The sequence below is a fragment of the Protopterus annectens genome, chromosome 2.part1 (assembly GCF_019279795.1).
Source record: "Protopterus annectens isolate FY-2018-M chromosome 2.part1, PAN1.0, whole genome shotgun sequence".
Classification (NCBI taxonomy): domain Eukaryota; kingdom Metazoa; phylum Chordata; order Ceratodontiformes; family Protopteridae; genus Protopterus; species Protopterus annectens.
Genome location: NC_056729.1, coordinates 1,953,125,910 through 1,953,146,279, shown reverse-complemented (window position 1 = coordinate 1,953,146,279; position 20,370 = coordinate 1,953,125,910). Strand labels below are relative to the sequence as shown.

At 36.8% G+C, this 20,370-nt stretch overlaps 1 protein-coding gene across 2 annotated transcripts in view; it reads left to right on the top strand.

Annotated features, from left to right (window-relative positions):
• Positions 1-20,370, top strand: part of BAG2 (BAG cochaperone 2) — a 246,461-nt gene that overhangs the window by 169,654 nt on the left and 56,437 nt on the right. Inside the window, exons 2-3 of one of the 2 annotated variants that reach the window (XM_044063341.1) lie at positions 7,609-7,712; positions 20,232-20,341. In XM_044063341.1, the coding sequence (XP_043919276.1) occupies positions 7,684-7,712; positions 20,232-20,341 (139 nt within the window). In that variant the 5' untranslated portion in view covers positions 7,609-7,683. The remainder of the gene's footprint in view (positions 1-7,608; positions 7,713-20,231; positions 20,342-20,370) is intronic. The other variant, XM_044063340.1, reaches the window with a different exon arrangement.

Genomic DNA, 20,370 nt, shown 5'->3' with positions numbered 1-20,370 from the left:
TGCATTGTCAAACTTGGTTTAAGCCCATTTTCAGTGGTTGTCTGCTAGTACTGTCTTGCTAAGTGAGTTGCTCAAAGTCACGCAGCAAGCAAGCGGAGACTAAGAGAATGAAACCCGTTACTGCAGGAAGGCGGAAACTTATTATTACCTTATAGCCTTAATCCTCAGCACTGAATTTTGCAGAATGAGAATAAGTGTTTAGCAGGATTGTCTTTAAGCTCTTTTTTCTTTGTCCTATAAATAAACTTGGTGGATAAAGGAAAAATTGAATAGTAGGGCAGGGGGGAGAGGTGCCTTCCTCCCAGCCATAATTCTCTATGGAGGTAGTGCTTTTTTTTTCAAAAAGGGATAAAGAAGAGGCTTTATAATTTCTCTCTCTCTCTCTCGTTCTCCCTCTACATCTGGTTTTATATGATTTTTGGTCTAGGGGTTGATAGAAAGAAGAGACAGGAGTAGCATAATGTAGAGATACAGTTTCCTGATAAATGCATTTTAAGTATTACTTTTGGAGGAAATAAAGTAATACATGAGGGCTGTAGAAGAACTTTGGACAAGATAAAGGAAATTGCTAAGAAGTGGTAGAGGTTTGCTTTTCCACTGAAGAAAGCTAGTCTTTTGTCATAGTGAAGTACTGCAATGTGGCTTCTGTTGAGTTAAGTGCCGTGACACATTTTCCCCGAGTTTTTTCAGTAAAAGGCTTTAAAAACTTTTTATTGAGAGTACAGCCCAAATGAGTTTAGTGCTTTACCCTGAGTGAATTCATGTTAGGCATGGGTCTACAGACTTCAATGTACTCATGTCTCTGCATACACAGCATGTGTCCCTTAAATTGTATAGACACATCCCATGTTTTCTCTGAGATGAGGTCACTGAGGTTAAAGATCACCATAAATCTTCAGTGCTGTAAGTGTGGGAAAATGATTTTTGCAAAGTTTTTATTTACTTTTTCCTTTCAACAATCAAATGAAACCATTTGCTGTTAGAATGAAGATCTTAACTGACTCTTTATGCACTACAAACAGTGGTGCAAAAGATAAGTCATGCAAGTGTAATAAAACACTTCAGAACTGGGCTCTTAATTTACAGGATAGCCTGATTGAGCTGATAGTTCCCTTTTAACGGAGTACTGGAGAGAAAAGCTCCAACATACAAAAGTTTGCAGTTAAACAGTACCATACATGATTGCAGGAACAAAAAATAATTGCTACGATAAACAGAATAAGCATGCAGTCGAGTACTAGCATACATAACTGTAGGAAATGCAGACATCGAATTAGTACATTCTAGTTATATACAATTTATCCAAAGTATGAAGAAGATAAAAACACTACTTAAGGAATAATTTAGACTAGTAATGGTAAGTAAACAGAGGATATATTTTGAGGAGAAACAGGAGTTTGGTTACAGAAAATAAAGTTAGAGAGTAAGTAGGAAAAGAAGTGACACTAAGTAATTAAGAAAGGAAAGAATAGATGAAAGAGTGTGTGTCCAAAGTTAGTTACATGTGTTAACCCCTTCTAAATGCTGCAGGAGCAGATCTGTGCAACGCTTAAGTATTGTTTTATTTTTATTATAGGAAGAGTTCTTGGAGTCGATTCAGCATTCAGCTGTGAGTTCCATGTCTTAGCTGTATGAACGTCTTCAAACTTATTTGATTTAATAGCGAGCATTTCGTTTAGGTCTTGAGATCTGCATTGTCTGGGTGGGCTGCATCTAATAATAAGTTACACGATTGCTGGACATTTGTTTGGTTTGTTTAGGATGCTGTAAGAAGTATTAAGCTGTTGCAGGATAAAGATATGCTGGAATTCTAATCATTGCACTTGCTGAAGTGCAGTGTTGTGATTTATTTGGTAAGAGACTGGTGGCAAATTTAGAAATTTTTATTGCCTAGTTTATTTTGGAGCATTTTGTAGACATTAATTAAAATGAGGGATGTATATAAGAGAGTTGGAAGTAACAGAGTTTGATATATCTGTAGCTGAGCTTGTGGTGTAAACTACAATTTGACTTTGTGTAGCATTACAAAGTTTTGTTTAGTTTTAGCTGCCACATAGTTAATATATTGGCTGAAGTTTAGACTGTTATTTCTGATGTTTGATGCACTTGCTCAAGAGTTGTTTTATTAGCTGATATTATGATAATTTCAGGTGTGTTTTTTTGCAGTTTATTTTATTGGTAAAGAACATTACTTTTTCACATTTATTATTAGTTCTGATTTTATGAGTCATTTTTCAAATTTGTTAAAGAGTTTAAAGGAGAAGTAAGTTAGTCTTTGGAGTTAGGAGAGAATGTTATCTGACCATTTCAGTGTGGAGTTGTCTGCATATTGTGCAATGGTTCCACTTTGTACCATTTTTGTTCATGCTGTTGATGAAAATATTGAACAGTAAAGGACCAAAGATGGATTCTTGAGGTACTCCTACAGCAATGGGAGTACATGTAGTGTTGGTGTCTTTCCACTTAACAGATTGTCATTTCTGAAAGAGGCAGCTTCTGAAACAGTTTAGTGCTAAGCTGCTCAGGTCTAGGTGAGAAATCCTGCTAAGTAGTGACATACTGTATGGTGTTGAGTGCTTTTGACAAGTTTAACAAAATCAAGGTCAAAAAGACATTCTGGGTTAAACTAGTTTTTATTGCATTTGAAAAGGCTAGAAGAGCAAAGTCTGTGCTATGTTAAGGATAAAAAAATGCTATGTTGGTGACAGTAGTTTATTATTTTATTAAATGGCCCAGGAGTCATTTATTAATGCATTTTTTAAGAATTTTGGAAATGGATGATGATATTGGCAATGGTTTAAAATTAAAGATAATGTAGTCCTGTCTTCCTTTATGGAAAGGGATTATATACATTTATTTCCACATTGTTTATATATATTGCTCATTTATAGACCTATTTATCAATATAAAAATAGAATAAGCTATGGTGCTAGTTGCCATTCAAAGATATTCAGGTGGACTGTTGTCAGGGTAGTTGGTTTTAGTTTAATTTGTCATCGTCTAATTATGTCAATGTAGACAGGATGTTAAAGTTACTATGGTTTATTTCAAAGTTGGGATGTAGGGTAGAAATATTACGGTTTGAGTCAGTACTGAAGATTGTAGCTGGTATATTCATGGAGTTTATTAGTGAGGTAGTAACTTGAATAAAATGTATATTAATTTTAGACAATATTGTAATTTGATTCTTTAAATTACACGTTTTGAATTGCATTTTGCATGGTTTATTAACTTATTAATGAAATACATTTATTTACATTTTCTTTAGTTTTATAGGATTGTAGATTAAGATAATATTTTTCTTTTCATTTCGTAATGTGTTCTTTATTTTAACTGTCCTATACTTTTGATATGTAGGCAGAGTATTACATTTTTTCCAGGTTTTTCAGGATTTGTCTCAGTGATTTCATATATTTTATTTCTGTGGTTAAGCATGGGGCTGGTGTGGTTTTTAATTTTCTTTTTAAGTAAGATGCTACAACTTTCAAAATGCCTAGAAAAGTGAATTAAAAAAAACTGACCATTTTGTCAGTGGGGTGGTATAATAGTAGAATCTAATCATATAGTTGGAGTAATGAGTTAAAAGTAGTCTCCTTAAAAGTTTCTTAAATCTTGATCAGGTAATAATGATTGTTTTTGTATTCTATGTTGTTCCCATATTATCTAAGGGGTGATGGCCATGAAATGAGTCATGGAAAGTAATAGCAGTATGCATAGTCATTTAATTAGAAGTCAGAATCCAGTCTAGAATTCTCCTCCTCCATGTAGCACTGTTAATGCTAATTGATTCAGATATCAGTTGTGTAAGGCCAATTATATCTTTGTCCAGTCAATGCTGACATTTCCTAAAATTATGAATTCTTGTTCGATACTTGTTATCCAGAACAGAATATTTTCTATAGAGTCTAGATTTGTTGTGATATGATTTGGAGGGATGTAGACTATAGCAATTTACAATACTTTGTAATAATTAAATCTGATGGTTGGTAGGAGTAATTCAAATTTGTTAAAGCAAAACCCAGTTTTCTTATGGGAGCCATGACAGTCTGAGGAAAAAAGATATTACAAATAAGTTTTGGAAGGCAGACATCAGACATTAGAAAATGTGTGGATTTCACAGATAATATCCTAGTGCAGCACATACCTTCTCCTACAAGGTGTTAATGCACAAAGACTGCTTAAAAAGCAACAGTTACCAAGTTTGAGAAAATAAAACAAACCTAATTAAGTTTTGTGAGTGTGTGTGTGTGTGTGTGTGTGTGTGTGTGTGTGTGTGTGTGTGTGTGTGTGTGTGTGTGTGTGTGTGTGTGTGTGTGTAGTGTGAGAAAGAGAGAGAGTACACATGCACTTGTCAACTTCTTTTGCTCCAGAATTTTGGACAAAACAACAATAACGGGGAGTCAAAAGACCCAAAAGGAGGGACATTTTTAAATATTATCCCAACTCACTAACAAGTTAATAGAGCAAGAAGTTTTGAAGCAGCTTGTTTTTCTCAGCAATAAAGTATGAAACTATAATGGCTGAATTTATTGACTGACTATAGTCCTCAGAGATTTACTAAAAAAATCAAACATTTTCAAGGGACAGAACAAATATATGAGGCAAAATCATGGACTTTCTGCAAAATCAAGGAAACTGCACTATATTTATATTTGATCACAGTTAGAATTCTGAGGTGGAGACAGTCAATACACTGGTTGTAATTGCTAGGCATTTATGTGTGTGTGTTTCTGTATCTTTCTATCTGTCTAAATATCTATCTATCTATCTGTTTGTGCATGCATATGTGTGTGTGTGTGTGTGTGTTTGTGTGTGGGTGTGTGTGTGTGTGTGTGTGTGTGTGTGTGTGTGTGTGTGTGTGTGTGTGTGTGTGTGTGTGTGTGTGTGTGTGTGTGTGTGTATGAGTGTGTGTGTGTGTTTGTATGCGTCTCTCTGTGGTTTTGCATATGGATATGTGGATGTGCCTCTGAATTTCTGTATATGAGAGAGACTCTTCCTCTGCATCTGGCATGCATGTATAACTAAATCATTGTGTGTGTAGATGTTAAATGCTTAGATAATGTATATATGTATACATATATACATATGGATATTTGGATGTAAATGCATCCTCCAACAACAACGATGACAGTTACATACACAACAGCAACTATAAAACATTAGGCATATGAACTATTTTATATCAAAAAGATAAAACATATGTATACAGTCATAAAATAAACACAAGGCAATTTAACAGCACATTTTTAACACAGTAATGCCCTCCATGGTGGGCATTATAGGGGAACTAATGGACCTTCCAGAGATGGAAGGGTAAAGTCCTGTGCAGGGGAGGTGTGGAGGCTTCCCCGACCCCACAGAAAATGTTTTATAGCTTATATTCTTGGACTGGTGCCATATTATTTTATCTTGACAAAATGGGATTCAGTGATGTGCACTATGATGCCACTTTTTGTATGTGGCCTGGATGTGTAATGCTGAATGTAGATCCCATATTTAGATTTATGGGAATCTATGTCCGCAATGAACTGTCCTTTGATCACCATGTATCCATTATTGTATGGAAGCCCTTTTTCTTTGTGCACCTTACCTGTATGGATATGGCATCCGGGTCCAGAAATGTAATCATTCCACTGTGCTCTACTGTCATCAGACCGATCATTGAATATAATGCCTCATTTCAAAATTTTGCACAGATGGAGTGACCACAGTGCTGTCTCACTAAAAAAAAACAATCAAGGGCCTAAATCACAAAAACTATGTAGACTGTCTCAAAGCCTTGTCCCACTTCTCAGTATCACACAGACTACTAAAATGTGACTTCTGCCTTGCATATAGAACTTCAACAGACACTATCCTGTTAGACATATGACACATTCACAACTGCAATGGTAGCATAAACACCTGCTCAAGGGATTTAAGTCTCTTTTGCAACATAAATAGAACATGTTAGAGTAATAGGTATGTATCATAGATAATACCTCTTCCATGGAACCATTTTCCACTCCTTATAAAGCTAAGTTGTTGTCTTACACTGTACAAATATCATTTGGATGAATGGATGGGAAACCGCAAATTAACCCCTGGTTTTGCACCCATGTTCATAATAAATGCACCAACATATCCTTGTTCTGCATGCCTCTGAGTTGTTCATACACAAAACATATTTTAGTAGTGAAGTTTAGCACTAAAGTAGTGTACAAGCCCTGTAAGTTCTCTGATGAGCATACCTCTCAACCTCTTAGTGCAAGAAATCTGGACAAAGACAGAAATAATGGGGGGACAAAGACCCAAAAATATGGACAGATTTTAAATATTGGTCCTATAAACTTAGAAAGTTGCTAGAATAACAGGTTTTGCATCATTACAAATTTTCTGAAGGATATGAAGTCTGAAACTCAAATGTCTGTTATTATTTAGCATTAGTTAGTGCCTTCAATCCTCAGTGATTTGTCAGAAGACCACAGATTTTATGAGGAACAGACCAAAAATATGAGGCAAAAACCTGGGCATTCTGTGAACATCTGGACGGTTGAGAGGTATGTGTGATGAGTACAGTATCACAATAATGGGTAGGCAGTAGAACACAAATTATGCTGCAGATTTCTAGAACATCTGATTTTCTAGGGCACACCATGCTATTAGGATATAAATTACTGTGGTAATAGAGCAGTTCCCCTTCCCCCAGCCTTCTAGGTAATAAGATTAAAGCAGTCGCAAATTTTGTTGTGGGCTGCCTCAACTGAAGTGTCTTACTCTTGACATTATATTGCAAACCAGATAATGGAGAACATGTAAAAGTTGTTATTAGAAAACTGGATCAGTGTCATTGTTATAAAGCACCCTCTCAGAAATATTATAAGGCACATGGTGCTAGAGTCAAACTTAAGTTGGCACAGATATGGTATATTAAAATGTTTTTGTAAAAATTGCATTTTTTTCCTTTTCTTTATAGTTACCTATAAAAAGGATATAGTTACAGCAACATCTGGTACCTCAGTAATAAAGCACTTAGTAAACCTGTTGTTAAGAATGATTTAGAACTGTCAGTACAAGGAACAGGTATGGTTAGTCCTTTTACAGCTGAGGATAAACTTACAGGTTTCAGTTAGTTACCTAAATTCTCTGGAGAGATATATTGTACTATCGTGATCAAAATATCTTAGGTAGTGAGACAATGACAGAAGACAAAGAGAAACTCACCCTACAGAGAATCAAACCATGTACAGCAAAGCAGAAGGTGCCTAGATCTCTGCCTGTGCTGTAGTAGAGGTGATATGCATACAAGATCTGTTTAGGTACAAAGGATTCTAAAGGTAATGACTTACTTTAAGGGCTGCATCAATGCACTAAAGAAACAGATTGGGATCATTAGCAGCTGACTAACATTAATAAATGATATTTGTATAAATGAGGATTACTTTATACTGCTTACATTATTTTCTATTATTTGTGTAGTTTTCTAATGTTCAACTTTTTAATTCATGCAGCAAAATTCTTAACAGCCCTCATCTCCCTCTGTGATTCTCCCACGTTTTATTTCATTCTCCCCAAAGCACTTAGGCAGTTTTGTATGAACATATTTATTTTAATTTTTCTTCTTTCTAGTATGAGTGCTCACGCTTCAGAGAACTGCACACACTATAAGGCTGTCTCATTCTGTGCTTCAGCGCTGAACTACAAATGTGCCACAGTGAAGAATCCAAACAAAGGTGGGATCTATTTGTGGCTGCTAATCTTACCTTTGTTTGGCTGCATTGTCAGACTTTTTGATGTCCTGCAGCTCACTAAAAATGGAACCACTCCAAATGCATGCCTGGAGAATCTCATGTCCTGCTGTTGCTGTATGCAGAGTTGTAGTCTTACATCAGAATTAACCCTTTCACTAATATGCTATTCCAGGGTATTCTTTGCTTCAGGGCGCTTGTTCATAGAGTCTTGTTATTTGCATTTCTCATATTTCCACTTTTAGTATTCAGATAAGTTCGGCTGTTTACCCTTCACCATCCCTCCCATCTATTTCGGAGCTGTTTTACTTATGTGCTGCATGGATTAGTCCTAATAAGGACAAAAGTACACATCTGCACATGCTGTTCTTGGCTTTTGCTGCCAAGTGTGAGACCTTTTAGCATCACACAGTTTTGCTTATTGCTGAGCTAGTCCTGGATATTTTTACAGAAAATGTAATCCACTTTTGATGCATTATGTTACTAGGATGCCCAAAACCTATTGTCACGTTTACTATTTTAGTCTTTACTAATAAGTGCATATTTTAACAGAAGATGTGTTTTGAATGAGATCTTAATTGCTTTCCAGATAAAAAAAAGTCTTAAAAAGTCCACTTAACTTGATGACTGTGCAGGTAATACAGTCTGGTTTGATACAGGGAAGAGCAGAAGAATGTGGTGTCCTATCCCAACAACAACTGCATGGATTCACATTCTAGTACCTGCATTCCAGTGCTGCATAATGGGGGGGGGGGGGGGTCACTGTAGTCTTGAAGTACTATCCTGAGACATTAAAGTAAGGTTCCACCCCTCTGACTCCACATTAGCTGAGGGGAAAGTAAAAGTCAAGATTATATGTGCATTAAAAAAAAACAGTAGAACAACTATCCCAGTATCCTGGACCAATTATCCCTAATTGTTGTAAATATCACCCTGGATCTTCCCGAAAAATAGGCAATAGGCTTAGAAGAACTTGTTCAGTCAACTGACAAATAAATAGATTTTGCAGTTCATTCACCTTGACACAAATTCATTGATAAACAGGCTCTTTCTACTAAAGAAAACCTGAGTAAGAGGACTTTAAGGTGGGCAGAGGTAATCCAGGTGGATAACGTAAAATGGTACTAATGCCATATGAAACACTACTGATGACATATTGAAATATCTGAAAGCATCTTTATAGTGAGGGTTAACAAATTGTTGAACCCCTGCACAGAACTCCTTAATATGGTTCTTCTCGGTGAGAACAAGTATGGAAGAGGACTTTGTTTCTGCACATGATTTAGTCACCAATGGGAAAAATAGTTAAGGACTGGGCCTGTTACCTTTGCAGGCTATCTTAAGGCTAGCCAGTTTCCTCAAAGATGAGGCTCAAACCCTGTACTTTGTGTCTGTGAGGTAAATACATTGAACATCTTGCTAACCCTCAACCTGATTTAATTTCTAGAAGCAAAACAGAAAACTGATGATGTCCAGTTAATATAACAAGTGAGCACAAAGGCATAAAAAAGTACGCAGCATGTCTCAGTGATAAGACTTCCTCCTCACAACTCCAGCTACTGCATTTACACTTTTTTATAATCTTGTATTTTTTATAACCTGTATTTTTTATAACTTGTTTTTTTCAACTTGTGATTTACCATGTATGTTGGAGCTTTTCTCATCGGGCCTCTACTGAAAAAGGATATGTATCCAGCTAGACTAGCCCGGTTAACAAATATAAAATAAATAATAAATAAATAAATTTCAGTCCTGACTTAGGTCATCCTATTTGAGGAGTCTGCATGTTTTCTCTAGGTACTTTGGTTTCTTCCTTGGAAAATAATGGGTAATCAGCGGCATTAAATTCCCTCCCTTTCTTCTGTGTCTGAGTATGTATGTATATTATTATTTACCTTTGCCCTTTTGGCATGGGTCATAACTAAGAAAAAACATATGAGTTAATCTAGCATGTATAAAAAGCCCTGTGGAAATGAAAGTAAATATAAAGTTACATTGTTATATAAATACGAAAATCTTGATGATAACTTCAGATAGCATTCCATCCAATACATTTAGTACTAATGCACCAAACCATCTAATCTTAATTTCTTCTTTCCATCTACATTTTCTCTTCCTTCAGCTTTCACATCTGTACTAGCTGCTTTCCTTTCATGTCTGCTTCCATTTTGCATACCTGCCTAGCAGTAAACCATCGCGCCTCAACACTTCTACCTCTGCTTTGGTAACATGTCTATGCTTTTACTAACGAAATAAGTTACTTACTTAATCATTGCAAATAACAGCAGATAGTAATTGCTTTTTTACATTGTTGTAGGTAAGTTTTAAATTGGACTGGAATTGAAGTGAAATGTATTTGTTTATTGCTGTTGTGTATAACATTTTGTTTTGCAAATATGTGGAGTTTTTTGTAGAGTTTTCCTCCCTAGGTCTCCTCTCAAAATAGACTTTGGCATAACAGGGCACTCAGTAATTAAAGGATAAATCAATCAGTTTTAAACTCAAATATTGTAAATAAAAATAATGCTGACAGTATTTGGTAAATCTTGAAATTAATAACAGAAGTAACAGAATGTTCAAAATATCATCACTTGTTGGAGGTATTATTATCATTCAAACATGCCTTGACACATCCGTTTATTAATTATATTCATCCCATCTCTAAAATGATTTTGCATTTAAGGGGAGAGAAGAGACAGGCAATGTCATAAGGAGGACATAGACTTTTTTCATAGACTCATAGATTGTTACTAGGTTAATGACCCAAGGGGGCCTTTCTAAGCCTAGCCAGGTTTTCCCAAAAGAATAATGATGTCCTTTATCCAAGTAGGACACTGAGGGCCAGGTGTTTATAAGCTACCTCTGTCCTTCGGGGACATGGGTGCCAGGCCTGGAGTACATTTCCTCTTCCCCATCAACTCATCTAGGTTGTACTTAAACTGGGTAATAGATGAACCCAGCTTCACATGGATGGGAAGCCTGTTCCATAGGAGGGTAGTCTCTAGAACATACTTCCGCTCTCCAGCATGTTTTGTTTAAGTCACAAACAAAATTCAAGTCCCTGGACCTTATATTTTTGATACTCTTTGACTTATGAATATGTAGGAGATTCATACATGGGAGGTTTGTGGATGCCTTGTAAGCCAGTCATAGATCACCCCTCAGCAATGTATAGGAGACTGACTAGAGGGAAAGGCCTTTAAGGCGCTCTGCATAAAGCAGGTTTGTTAGGCCTTGTATTGTATTTGTAAGGAACCTCTGAGGTTGCACTTGTTACTGCATATGTTTGATCAGGTACATACCAAGGGTAGCATCATTGTACTCTATGAGTGGTCTGATAAGGGAGGAGTACAGTGGGGATAATGACCTCTTTGGACATAGATACCATGCCCTTATTTATAAGCTGCACAACATAAAAGGATTTCCTCATCACTATGGTCACATGATGTTCGAAGGTAAAGCTACTATCTACATGCGTACCCAGATTCCTGACCACTGGGTTGACTCTTAGGGGCATATTATCAACATGGTAATTCACCAGGATTCCTAAAGGGTACAATTATGCATTTCTTAGCTTTGAGTTTAATATTATACCATTTAAATAATAAAGTAATACCTGAAGTATTGCAATGTTTGCATCAAAACACTAAATGGACAGAGTGAAAATGTACAATTGTGAATGCAAAGGGTTTTACAACAGTATAAGTGAGAAGTGGACAGGTAAGAGTTGTATACATTGTTGGCCAAAGGAGATGCCACAATAGCCCCTTCTTCTCCATATGTGTGCCTCAGGGTACAAGACAGCTTGGGCCTCTGTGCTAATAGGTAACTTTTCAGTGACAAAAAAAAAACATCATTGGTAGGTCCTTGTGTGCCTCAAAAGCCAAGAATTTATGTCAGCTAAAAACCAGCGAGGGTAAGTTTCTTCTCCTTTGGTGAAAAATAGTGTATCACTGCTACTTAGAAGTAGCTTGGGGTTGTTACAGAATTCAGACAAAATATACGACATGCACAGCCATGTTAGGAAGTCATGCATCAGAGCTGTGTATCTTCCATGATACCATTGCAGACATAAGCTTTGGTATAGCAGGACTGTCAGTAGATGGAGATTAATCAGACAGTATCTCAGTCAGGATGTGAAACTCAGCACAGTCAACACAATAATGCTGATATTTGGTAAATCTTGAAAAGAAAAAGAGCCAGACTGGGAAACTATATTCTGAGGATTTTATTCTCCACTGTGGAAAAAGTCAATCTAGCAGCTATGAGGGAACCCAGCTCCACAGCAATGATGAGTGGCCGGTGCCAAAAATATGGAAAAGGTTTCCTCTCCTTTGGAGAGTGGAAAAAGTTGCAGCACAGTGGACAATTAAATTATGGAGCTAATTAGTTGTACTCACAGGACCTGTGCTGTCAACTTGTTCATTCCCTAACATGTTATCCAGTGCAAGGTTATGAGGAAGCCAGAACACATCCTTGCCCTCAGTTGGCAGAAGGCAGAGAAACTAATGCAGGATAGTACATCAGTCCATTGCAGAATGTACAAAACACACACACACACACACACACACACACACACACACACACACACACACACACACACACACACACACACATGCGCACGGTCACTCACACATGGCATATACAGATCTACACTACGTTAGAAAGATTACCACCTCATTGTCTTTGGGATTAGTGAATGTAGGAGGACAGTAGGGCCTTCAGAAAAAAAATACACAGGAAAGGCATGTAAACACAGAAGGCACTTCAGCTAGGAAGCAAATTATAGACCCAAGCACCATGTGGCAGTGATGCTAATCAATGTACCACCCTCTCAAGTGAAGTATTAAAACAGTTTTACTGCATGCAACACAGAGGGAATCAGAAACACAATGAAACTGTTCAGTGAAGTTGTGAAACATGACCGTGGCAGAAACCTATACTAGCAGGTGGACCTAGATGTTGCTTATGAATGAATTTCCTAATAGAAATAGCCATGAAGATCAGGAAATGTAGTATGCTCCACTTGGGATCTAAAACTCTTATCTGTTCCTACTCAAGCTAAATGCCAAAAACTCAAGCTAAACGCCAAAAAGTGTATAGTCATCCCCTTTGGCAAAAACAAAGTGCCCACAAATTACCACATAAGTGGTAATCCATTAAGTACGGAAGAAGTAATTAGGGACCTGGGGACCCAAGTTGATAGCAATCTCTCATTTGACAACTACGTGGCCAAAGTGGTTAGAAAAACATTTTATATAGCCCACCTAATCATGAAGGGATTCACATCTAGATCAGGCGAGGTCATCGTGCCTCTTTACTCATCCCTCATCAGGCCCATAATTGAGTACAATGCCCCTTTTGGGATGTACCTTACCAGACACCTGCAGCAACTGGAAAGACCCCAAAAGTACCTCACCAAGAGGATCAAAGGGCTCAAACAGATGCCATATGCTGCCCGGTTAAAGAAACTCCAGCTCTACTCAGTGGCATACTGCCTGCTCAGAGGCGATCTTTGCCTGACGTATAAAGCCATGTCCAACCCGGAATTAATGGACATGCTGCACCTCAGAAAATCCAAATCCCATCGAGCCACGCTCAGAGACTTGAACCTCAGCACTGAAATAAATAGGACATGCTGGAGGGACAGATTCATAACCCAGAGGCTACCTTCACTCTGGAATAAAATCCCAGTCCAGGTTAGGCAGAGTCACTCATTGACTCTCTTCAAGAGGAATCTTGATGAGTGGATGGGGGATCATAGGTTTACCCTGGGTATCACTTCTGTGTCACTGTTAGACAGAGGCACAGTATACTAACCTCGAAAAAGGGCATAGCAAAATTAATTTAAAATGGGTGGCGAAAGCCAAACACACTCTGGCTAGGCTTATAAATGCCCTAGGGCAGATAGCCTAGTATGAACCTATGAACCTATGAACTACCTAAGGTCAGTGGCAAGAGTAACCACTAAAGAAAAAACACATGTTCTGATGAGTGGAAAAAGTGAACCATCCAGAAGTTTGCCTGATGGCAGTAATGGCAATAGACTTGACTGTGGACAAAAGTTATCTGTGGCTTCTTAGTTGGGGAGGGGGAGACAGAGAAAGAACTATAATTCTATCTGTATGAAGTAGTATGCCAAAGACATTCCTTGTTATTGGATATAATTCTGGAGAGAAACACACCTGTAGATGGAGAGACGACACCTGGCGACAGTGAGAGAGAGTGAGAAAGGGACAATTATTAAGTATAGCTCATACATTTGACTTGATATTGTAAATCTAATACAGTTTATTACTATGGAAGAATGAAAACATAACTCACTACGCCCACTTTAATGTCCATGATACCATTTCATTAAGACATACTGTGCATTGGTCTGCTTATGAGTTTGCACATTGAATGAGCAAGTATGCATCTGACAGTTCTCCAGTGCTTAATGAGTTGGGCTATGTGCCTGCTAGTTGCATGGAATCTATCTCATGACAAATGCACAGTGGTAAATTCTTGCACTATCCCCAAAGAAAGGTGAAATAACCAATGACCATTAGTTGCTTCCCCTCCCGTTTAAGCATCCAGGGGTATAGATGGATGCTGTGCCACTTTGACATGGGAACAGTAGCTCTAGCAAGCTTTTCTTTAAAGGTAATCAGTAAAATGGCCAATAATTCCCATTAATGAAGGCTTCATGAGCACTTGAGGACAGGAGAGATGTTGGGTACTCTTAAGGCCATTGTAATGCAAAGACCTGAGCAATAAGAATATCTTTAAACTTCTTTCTAGAAAGCAGGATGCGTGTAAAGTTTGTGATCATTCACAGATGTTGGAAGGTAGATCTGAAGGTGGAACAGGACAATTCCAGAACTACATGCAGAAACAGGAATTACTCCCTCTACAGAGAAATCTTATCAAGTAAGTCCTGTAGACAACTTGAATTAGAAGCAGGAAAGGTGAACAGGGACTTCATGAAGTGCCTGGGTATCTGCAGCATATTCCTGTTATTAGGGGTTCATGAACATAAGGACTGACATATTTTCACTGTCTGTTCTTAAATATAAACATGATTGTATGAATTAGTAGTTGTATAGACCAGGCTGTATGTATCTGTATGTTTTACTTTGTCTTGTTTTTATCTTATTGCTGGGTATGGGTTAATTATGTTTGTGATTTTTTATTTTAAATATGTAATTGAATGTTGATGCTCATTGGCTGATTTCAGTATTTATTGTGACCACTAACCTACTGCGGTGGTGGTGCTGCGGTAGCGTTGTCACCTCACAGTTAGACGTTGCCCGTTCGATTCTCAGTTAGAGCGTCTTCTGTGTAGCGACATGCGTGAATGGGCGTTCCTTCGTTGAAGGTTGTGCATTAGGCCTGGTAAGCCAGTACGTAAAAAATTTACTGCCAATCATTAGCGGACCGGAGTTCCGCTGTGGCGACCCCTAACCGGAAAAGCCGAAAGACACAAGCACAAGCATTGTGACCACTAACCTAGCTGTTTTAAGCATTGAGAAAGAGCCTATGCTTGAAAGCTTTGCATTTATCTTATTAAAAACAAGCTTTGACATTGTATTCCTAGTTTATTTTTGTTTTTATGCTTCTGGTTATCTAGGAATACTTTGGTTCCTATACGAGATTTGTATTCTTTGTTTGGCTTGTGGTTTTCGTTAGGAACACGTCATTTTTAGAATGGATGTTCAGCATGTTGTCCTTGATTCTGCTAAAAGTGCTGATGGAGTGTCTACCAAAAGACTCTATGAGATGGTGAATATGACAGAGAATCCACTGTTGGCCTTTTTCACTAGTAATACTTCAAATGAACATATTGGTATTACCTCTGAAGTGGGTGATGACAAGAAAGGTGAACTTCTTATGAAAATTAAGACTTTAACCTACAAGACTGAGCAGTTTAAGAGGCCGCAGTGGCAATGCTACAGCTTCTGTGCTTGTCTTGAACTTGGTGTTGCTCCGAGAAGGCTACGGATAACTAAAATGCCTACGTATGGCAATAAATATACTGTGTTGCTGCAGAAATGGCAAGAATTAAACTTTAAACTTAGCGCTGATTATACGCGCTTAATGAATACATTTTTCTGCAATGTTGAGAAAGATTTGAAAAGGGAAATTGAAATCGTGGAAGATGAACTGTTGGCTTCTGCTTCTTTTCATCTCATTTTTGTTGAATATAATGAGATAATTCATCGTATACATGTTTTTGAAGAAAAACTTATGATGCAGAAAAAGCATAAATTATTGAGAGATCTTAATGACTTTAGAACTCAACAGGTATTTTCCTGCCTGAGGAAACAGATGAATGAATCAGCTATGTCAACCAATACGGTAGCTACGAGTTACATAGCCATGCCTTCTGGCTTAAGTAAGCTGAGTACATCATCAACTGCATTATAATAGCCTGGAGAGTGGTTAAGATGACTTGAAACAACAGCTTCATCCTCTCATTAGGGTCTGTATTACCATATCGAATGGTAGTAATCTTGAACGCTCATATGAGCGAAAATGCAGGTAAACGAACTTGTTTTTTTGGGGTCGTGGTACAGTGAGCACTGGAATATTTGCCCTTTCCTCACTGTAGTGCAACCTCGGAGTTGGAATATATATTTAGCGAGGGGGGGGCACAGCCCCCCACAATAGCAAGATCGCTTACCTGCGTTTTCGCTCATATGAGCATTCGAGATTATTACCATTCAATATGGTACTATAGACCCCCTAATTACACTAAATGTGGTCCAGCAGCTATAGACCTTGACTCTTTTATTAATGAAATGAGACTCTTGTTACAACTGATTCTGCTCTGATGTAAATGAGAATCGAACTGACTCTAATAATGTGTCTGAGCTTGGGCATACGTTAACTACTAATGTTTTAGAGACAGCTCGAGTACATCTTCAGTTACCGATCAAGGTGCAGAAACAAGTAAGAGGAAGAAGCAGAACCCATACCCCCACTCAGCGGACTACACCAATGAATCAAGAAGGACACACAGATTCTTACAAGAAACAAAGTGCAAACAAGGTAGGCCCTGTTACTCGGAGTCGGGCTATAGTGACTTGAATACTTGCAATGTAGTTAATGTATCTGAAAGAGTATTTTCTCCTATTGAGTTATCTGTTTTAAATAAAGGGCTGAGTTTTATTCCAGCTACTGAAGGTAATATAAGTGAAGCCTTAACGGAGTTAAGACTATTTGCTCGGAATTTGGATCTCAAACTTTTATTTAAAAATAGTTCTGAGGATGTCAGTACTAAAGCTAAGAGATCTAGTCCATTTGCACCTATGCATACTCCTACAGTCAAAGCATTTTTTAAAGATGTGTGAAGTAGAATTATATGTTCTTTAGTAATAACATTGCTACAAGGTTTTTTAACCCCACATCAGAAGAGAGAGATGCTTTGAAGAATTTATATCTTTATGATGACATAATAATAAAATCTGCAGATAAAGGTTGTAAAGTTGTAGTGTTGGGAAAAACATTGTATAACACTTTGATGTATGAACTATTATCTGATTCTCAAGTGTTTAAAGTGGTCAATATTAGGGATGTGAATGGGCTTATTTATAAAGTTAAAGCATTTTTATATAGAGCTATGATGGATGCAGATATCAGCCCAGATGAATATAATTATTTATATATTATTCAACCTGTTATACCATTTATGTATGGACTGCCAAAGCTGCATAAACATCTAATGCTCCCCCCTATGAGACCTATAGTTGCTGGAGGCAAATGGGAGACTGTTGCCTTATTAAAATTCTTAGAAGATCAACTTAAACCCTTTCTGAAGTTTAGTCCTGCCTTTATTAGGGACACTAATGATTTTTTGCATTCTTTGTAACTTTGGTCTGATAAGGAAAATTTGAATGGTTTATTGCTGGGAACATTAGATATCAAGTCACTTTTTACTGTAACACCAAATGAGTTAGGTGTTCAATACATTAGAGAGTTTTTGAATAAGCACAGTACTTTTACATCTTGTAAAATTGAAATGTTATGTTCCATGCTTGAAAGAGTTTTACAAAACAATGTTTTTTTGTTTAATGATGAATATTATCATCAGCAAGTTGGCATAGCAATGGGTACGCCCGTTGCTAATACGTACGCCAACTTGGCTTTAGCTAGATGGGAAGAAAAATATATTTTTGATACTATTAGTCCTTTAACTTATACGAACACCGATTTGGTGTTTTATAAGCATTTTGTTGATGATATTTTTTTTGTTGTGGAATAATAGTATTGAGAATTTGAAATTGTCAACTGGTTACATAGTAAGGCTGAATTTCTGGTGTTTGATTTGACTTACAATAATCTAAAAATTAATTTTTTGGATATTACTGTTAGCTTGTCTGATGAATGTTTTGATACTAGTATTTTAAAAAAAATGTACAGGCTATAAGATGCGTGCACTCTCAGAGTATGCATCCAAATTATGTTTTTAAATGTACTGTGTATAGTCCGCTTTTACAGGCCAGTAGATTAAATACTAAGGAAGATGAATTTTTGCAAGACTTAGAAGTTATGAAGAAGGATTTTAAACAAAGAGGATATGATCCAGAACTATTGGATGTTATGTAATACGAATCTATTAATAGACATATTGATATAGGGCAGCCATATTAGAGATCTGATTTAGTAGCTGTAGTTAACAGGCCAAATGAGAAAAGACCAGTTAGGCACCTTATGAAATATAATAGGCATACAAAATGTATTAAACAAATGATTAATAAATATTGGCCTATTCTTACTTCTAATAATGAAATTAAAGAGTTTATAGGCTCTAAACCATATTTTGCAAATAAAAAAGAAAAAAAATCTGAAACGGTTATTATGCTATAAAGATATGCCTCGTTATAAAAGGCTATCATTGAATAGTAAAGGGACACATCTTTGTCATCAGTGCAGTTATTGTAATGTTATTAATACTGATTTATTATCTGAACATCCTATTTCTGGTAATAGCTTTGAATTTAGAACTTTTGCCACTTGTCAAACAGAAAATGTGATTTATTTGGCCAATTGTGTTGCATGTCTGAGTTTCTATATAGGCAAAACTAACTTGACATTAAAGCAATGGATTTGTTCTCACTTCTCTGAGATTCGGAGAGAAGTTGAGAATAATGCCCTTTTTAAACATATCCAATTAAAAGGTGATGCTCATTCTTTTAAGTTTCGAGTAATTCAAGTTATTAATATAGGTATAAGGGGTGGTGACATCTGACGTCAGACTGAGCTTGCAGAATGTAAATGGATAGATTATTTTCGAGCTTCTGTTTATCCAGGACTGAATTTTAAAAATAATTTAAAACCTATTCTTAAATATAAACATGATTGTATTAATTAGTAGTTGTATGGATCAGACTGTATGTATCTGCATGTTTTACTTTGTCTTGTTTTTATCTTATTGCTGGGTATGGGTTAATTATGTTTGTGATTTTTTTATTTTAAATATGTAATTGAATGTTGATGCTCATTGGCTGATTTGAATATTTATTGTGACCACTAACCTAGCTGTTTTATGCACTGAGAAAGCGCTTATGCTTGAAAGCTTTACATTTGTCTTATTAAACAAGCTTTGACATTGTATTCCTAGTATATTTTTGTTTTTATACATCTTTTCACTGTCATCAGCCCCTGGCCTGAACCACTATTTGAATAGGTGAGTGTGTATGTAAATTCAAGTACTTATGGGAGTGATCAGAAAGCAGAACCAAAATTCTTCCAAGTGAACTGAGAGTGCGAAGATCAGAAAATATGCAGTGGCATTCTTTGGATGAGAGGTTTATTTGTAGGAAGTTACAATAGAGAAGGGGTTAAGTATTACTTCACCTAAGCAATGTTGAGTGTCTTTAATAATTGACTGATAAAAGTACTATATGTGACAACTATAGCAGGCTTCAGATATTTATTGGATACCAAAGCAGAATATTACTTTAGAAGTAACAGAAAAAGAAGGCTTGGTACAGGACAGTCACAGCCTGTGAAGACAAAGATGTCATCTTCTGCCTACTGCTCTAACAAACTTGATTGAGTGGTCCTTTTCTGTGTGTAAAGTTTACAAATATATGTTTGTCCCTGTATCATTACAGACCATATTCCAGTGATCAGACTTAAGTAAGAGTTGAAGGGTACAGTTCAATAAACTGGACTATCGTCTGTTTTTACTGTCGGAAGGGCACAAGACATAAACTATGTCACAACTTTGAAAGTGTATAGTATAGAAACAAGAGGTGCACAATTTGGAAAGGAGGTTTGATGGCACAATGTTTCATTGCAGCCAAGACACGCGCTTGACTGATATATAGTTATGTAGCTGCATACTGTAATAAACTGCATGGTGAACCTTAAGCATCTTCACCCATATCTTTAGTCCCACAAATAATTCAGCTCTTTTTTCAGGACATTGCAGTCAAGTAATTCCTTATATAAGCTGCTTACTAAATCGTAATTCTGAATGCTGCTGTTAATTACTTTCTTGACATGTTCTGCTAGGGTGGAAGCTTTGCGTGAAGCAGGGACTGCGATGGAACAAGAGAAAGAAATACTACTCGAGATGATCCAAGGGGTGCTGACCAGCCAAGATATGAGGCAAATAAGTGATGGTACGTCTTTATGGAGTGCATTTCAGTTT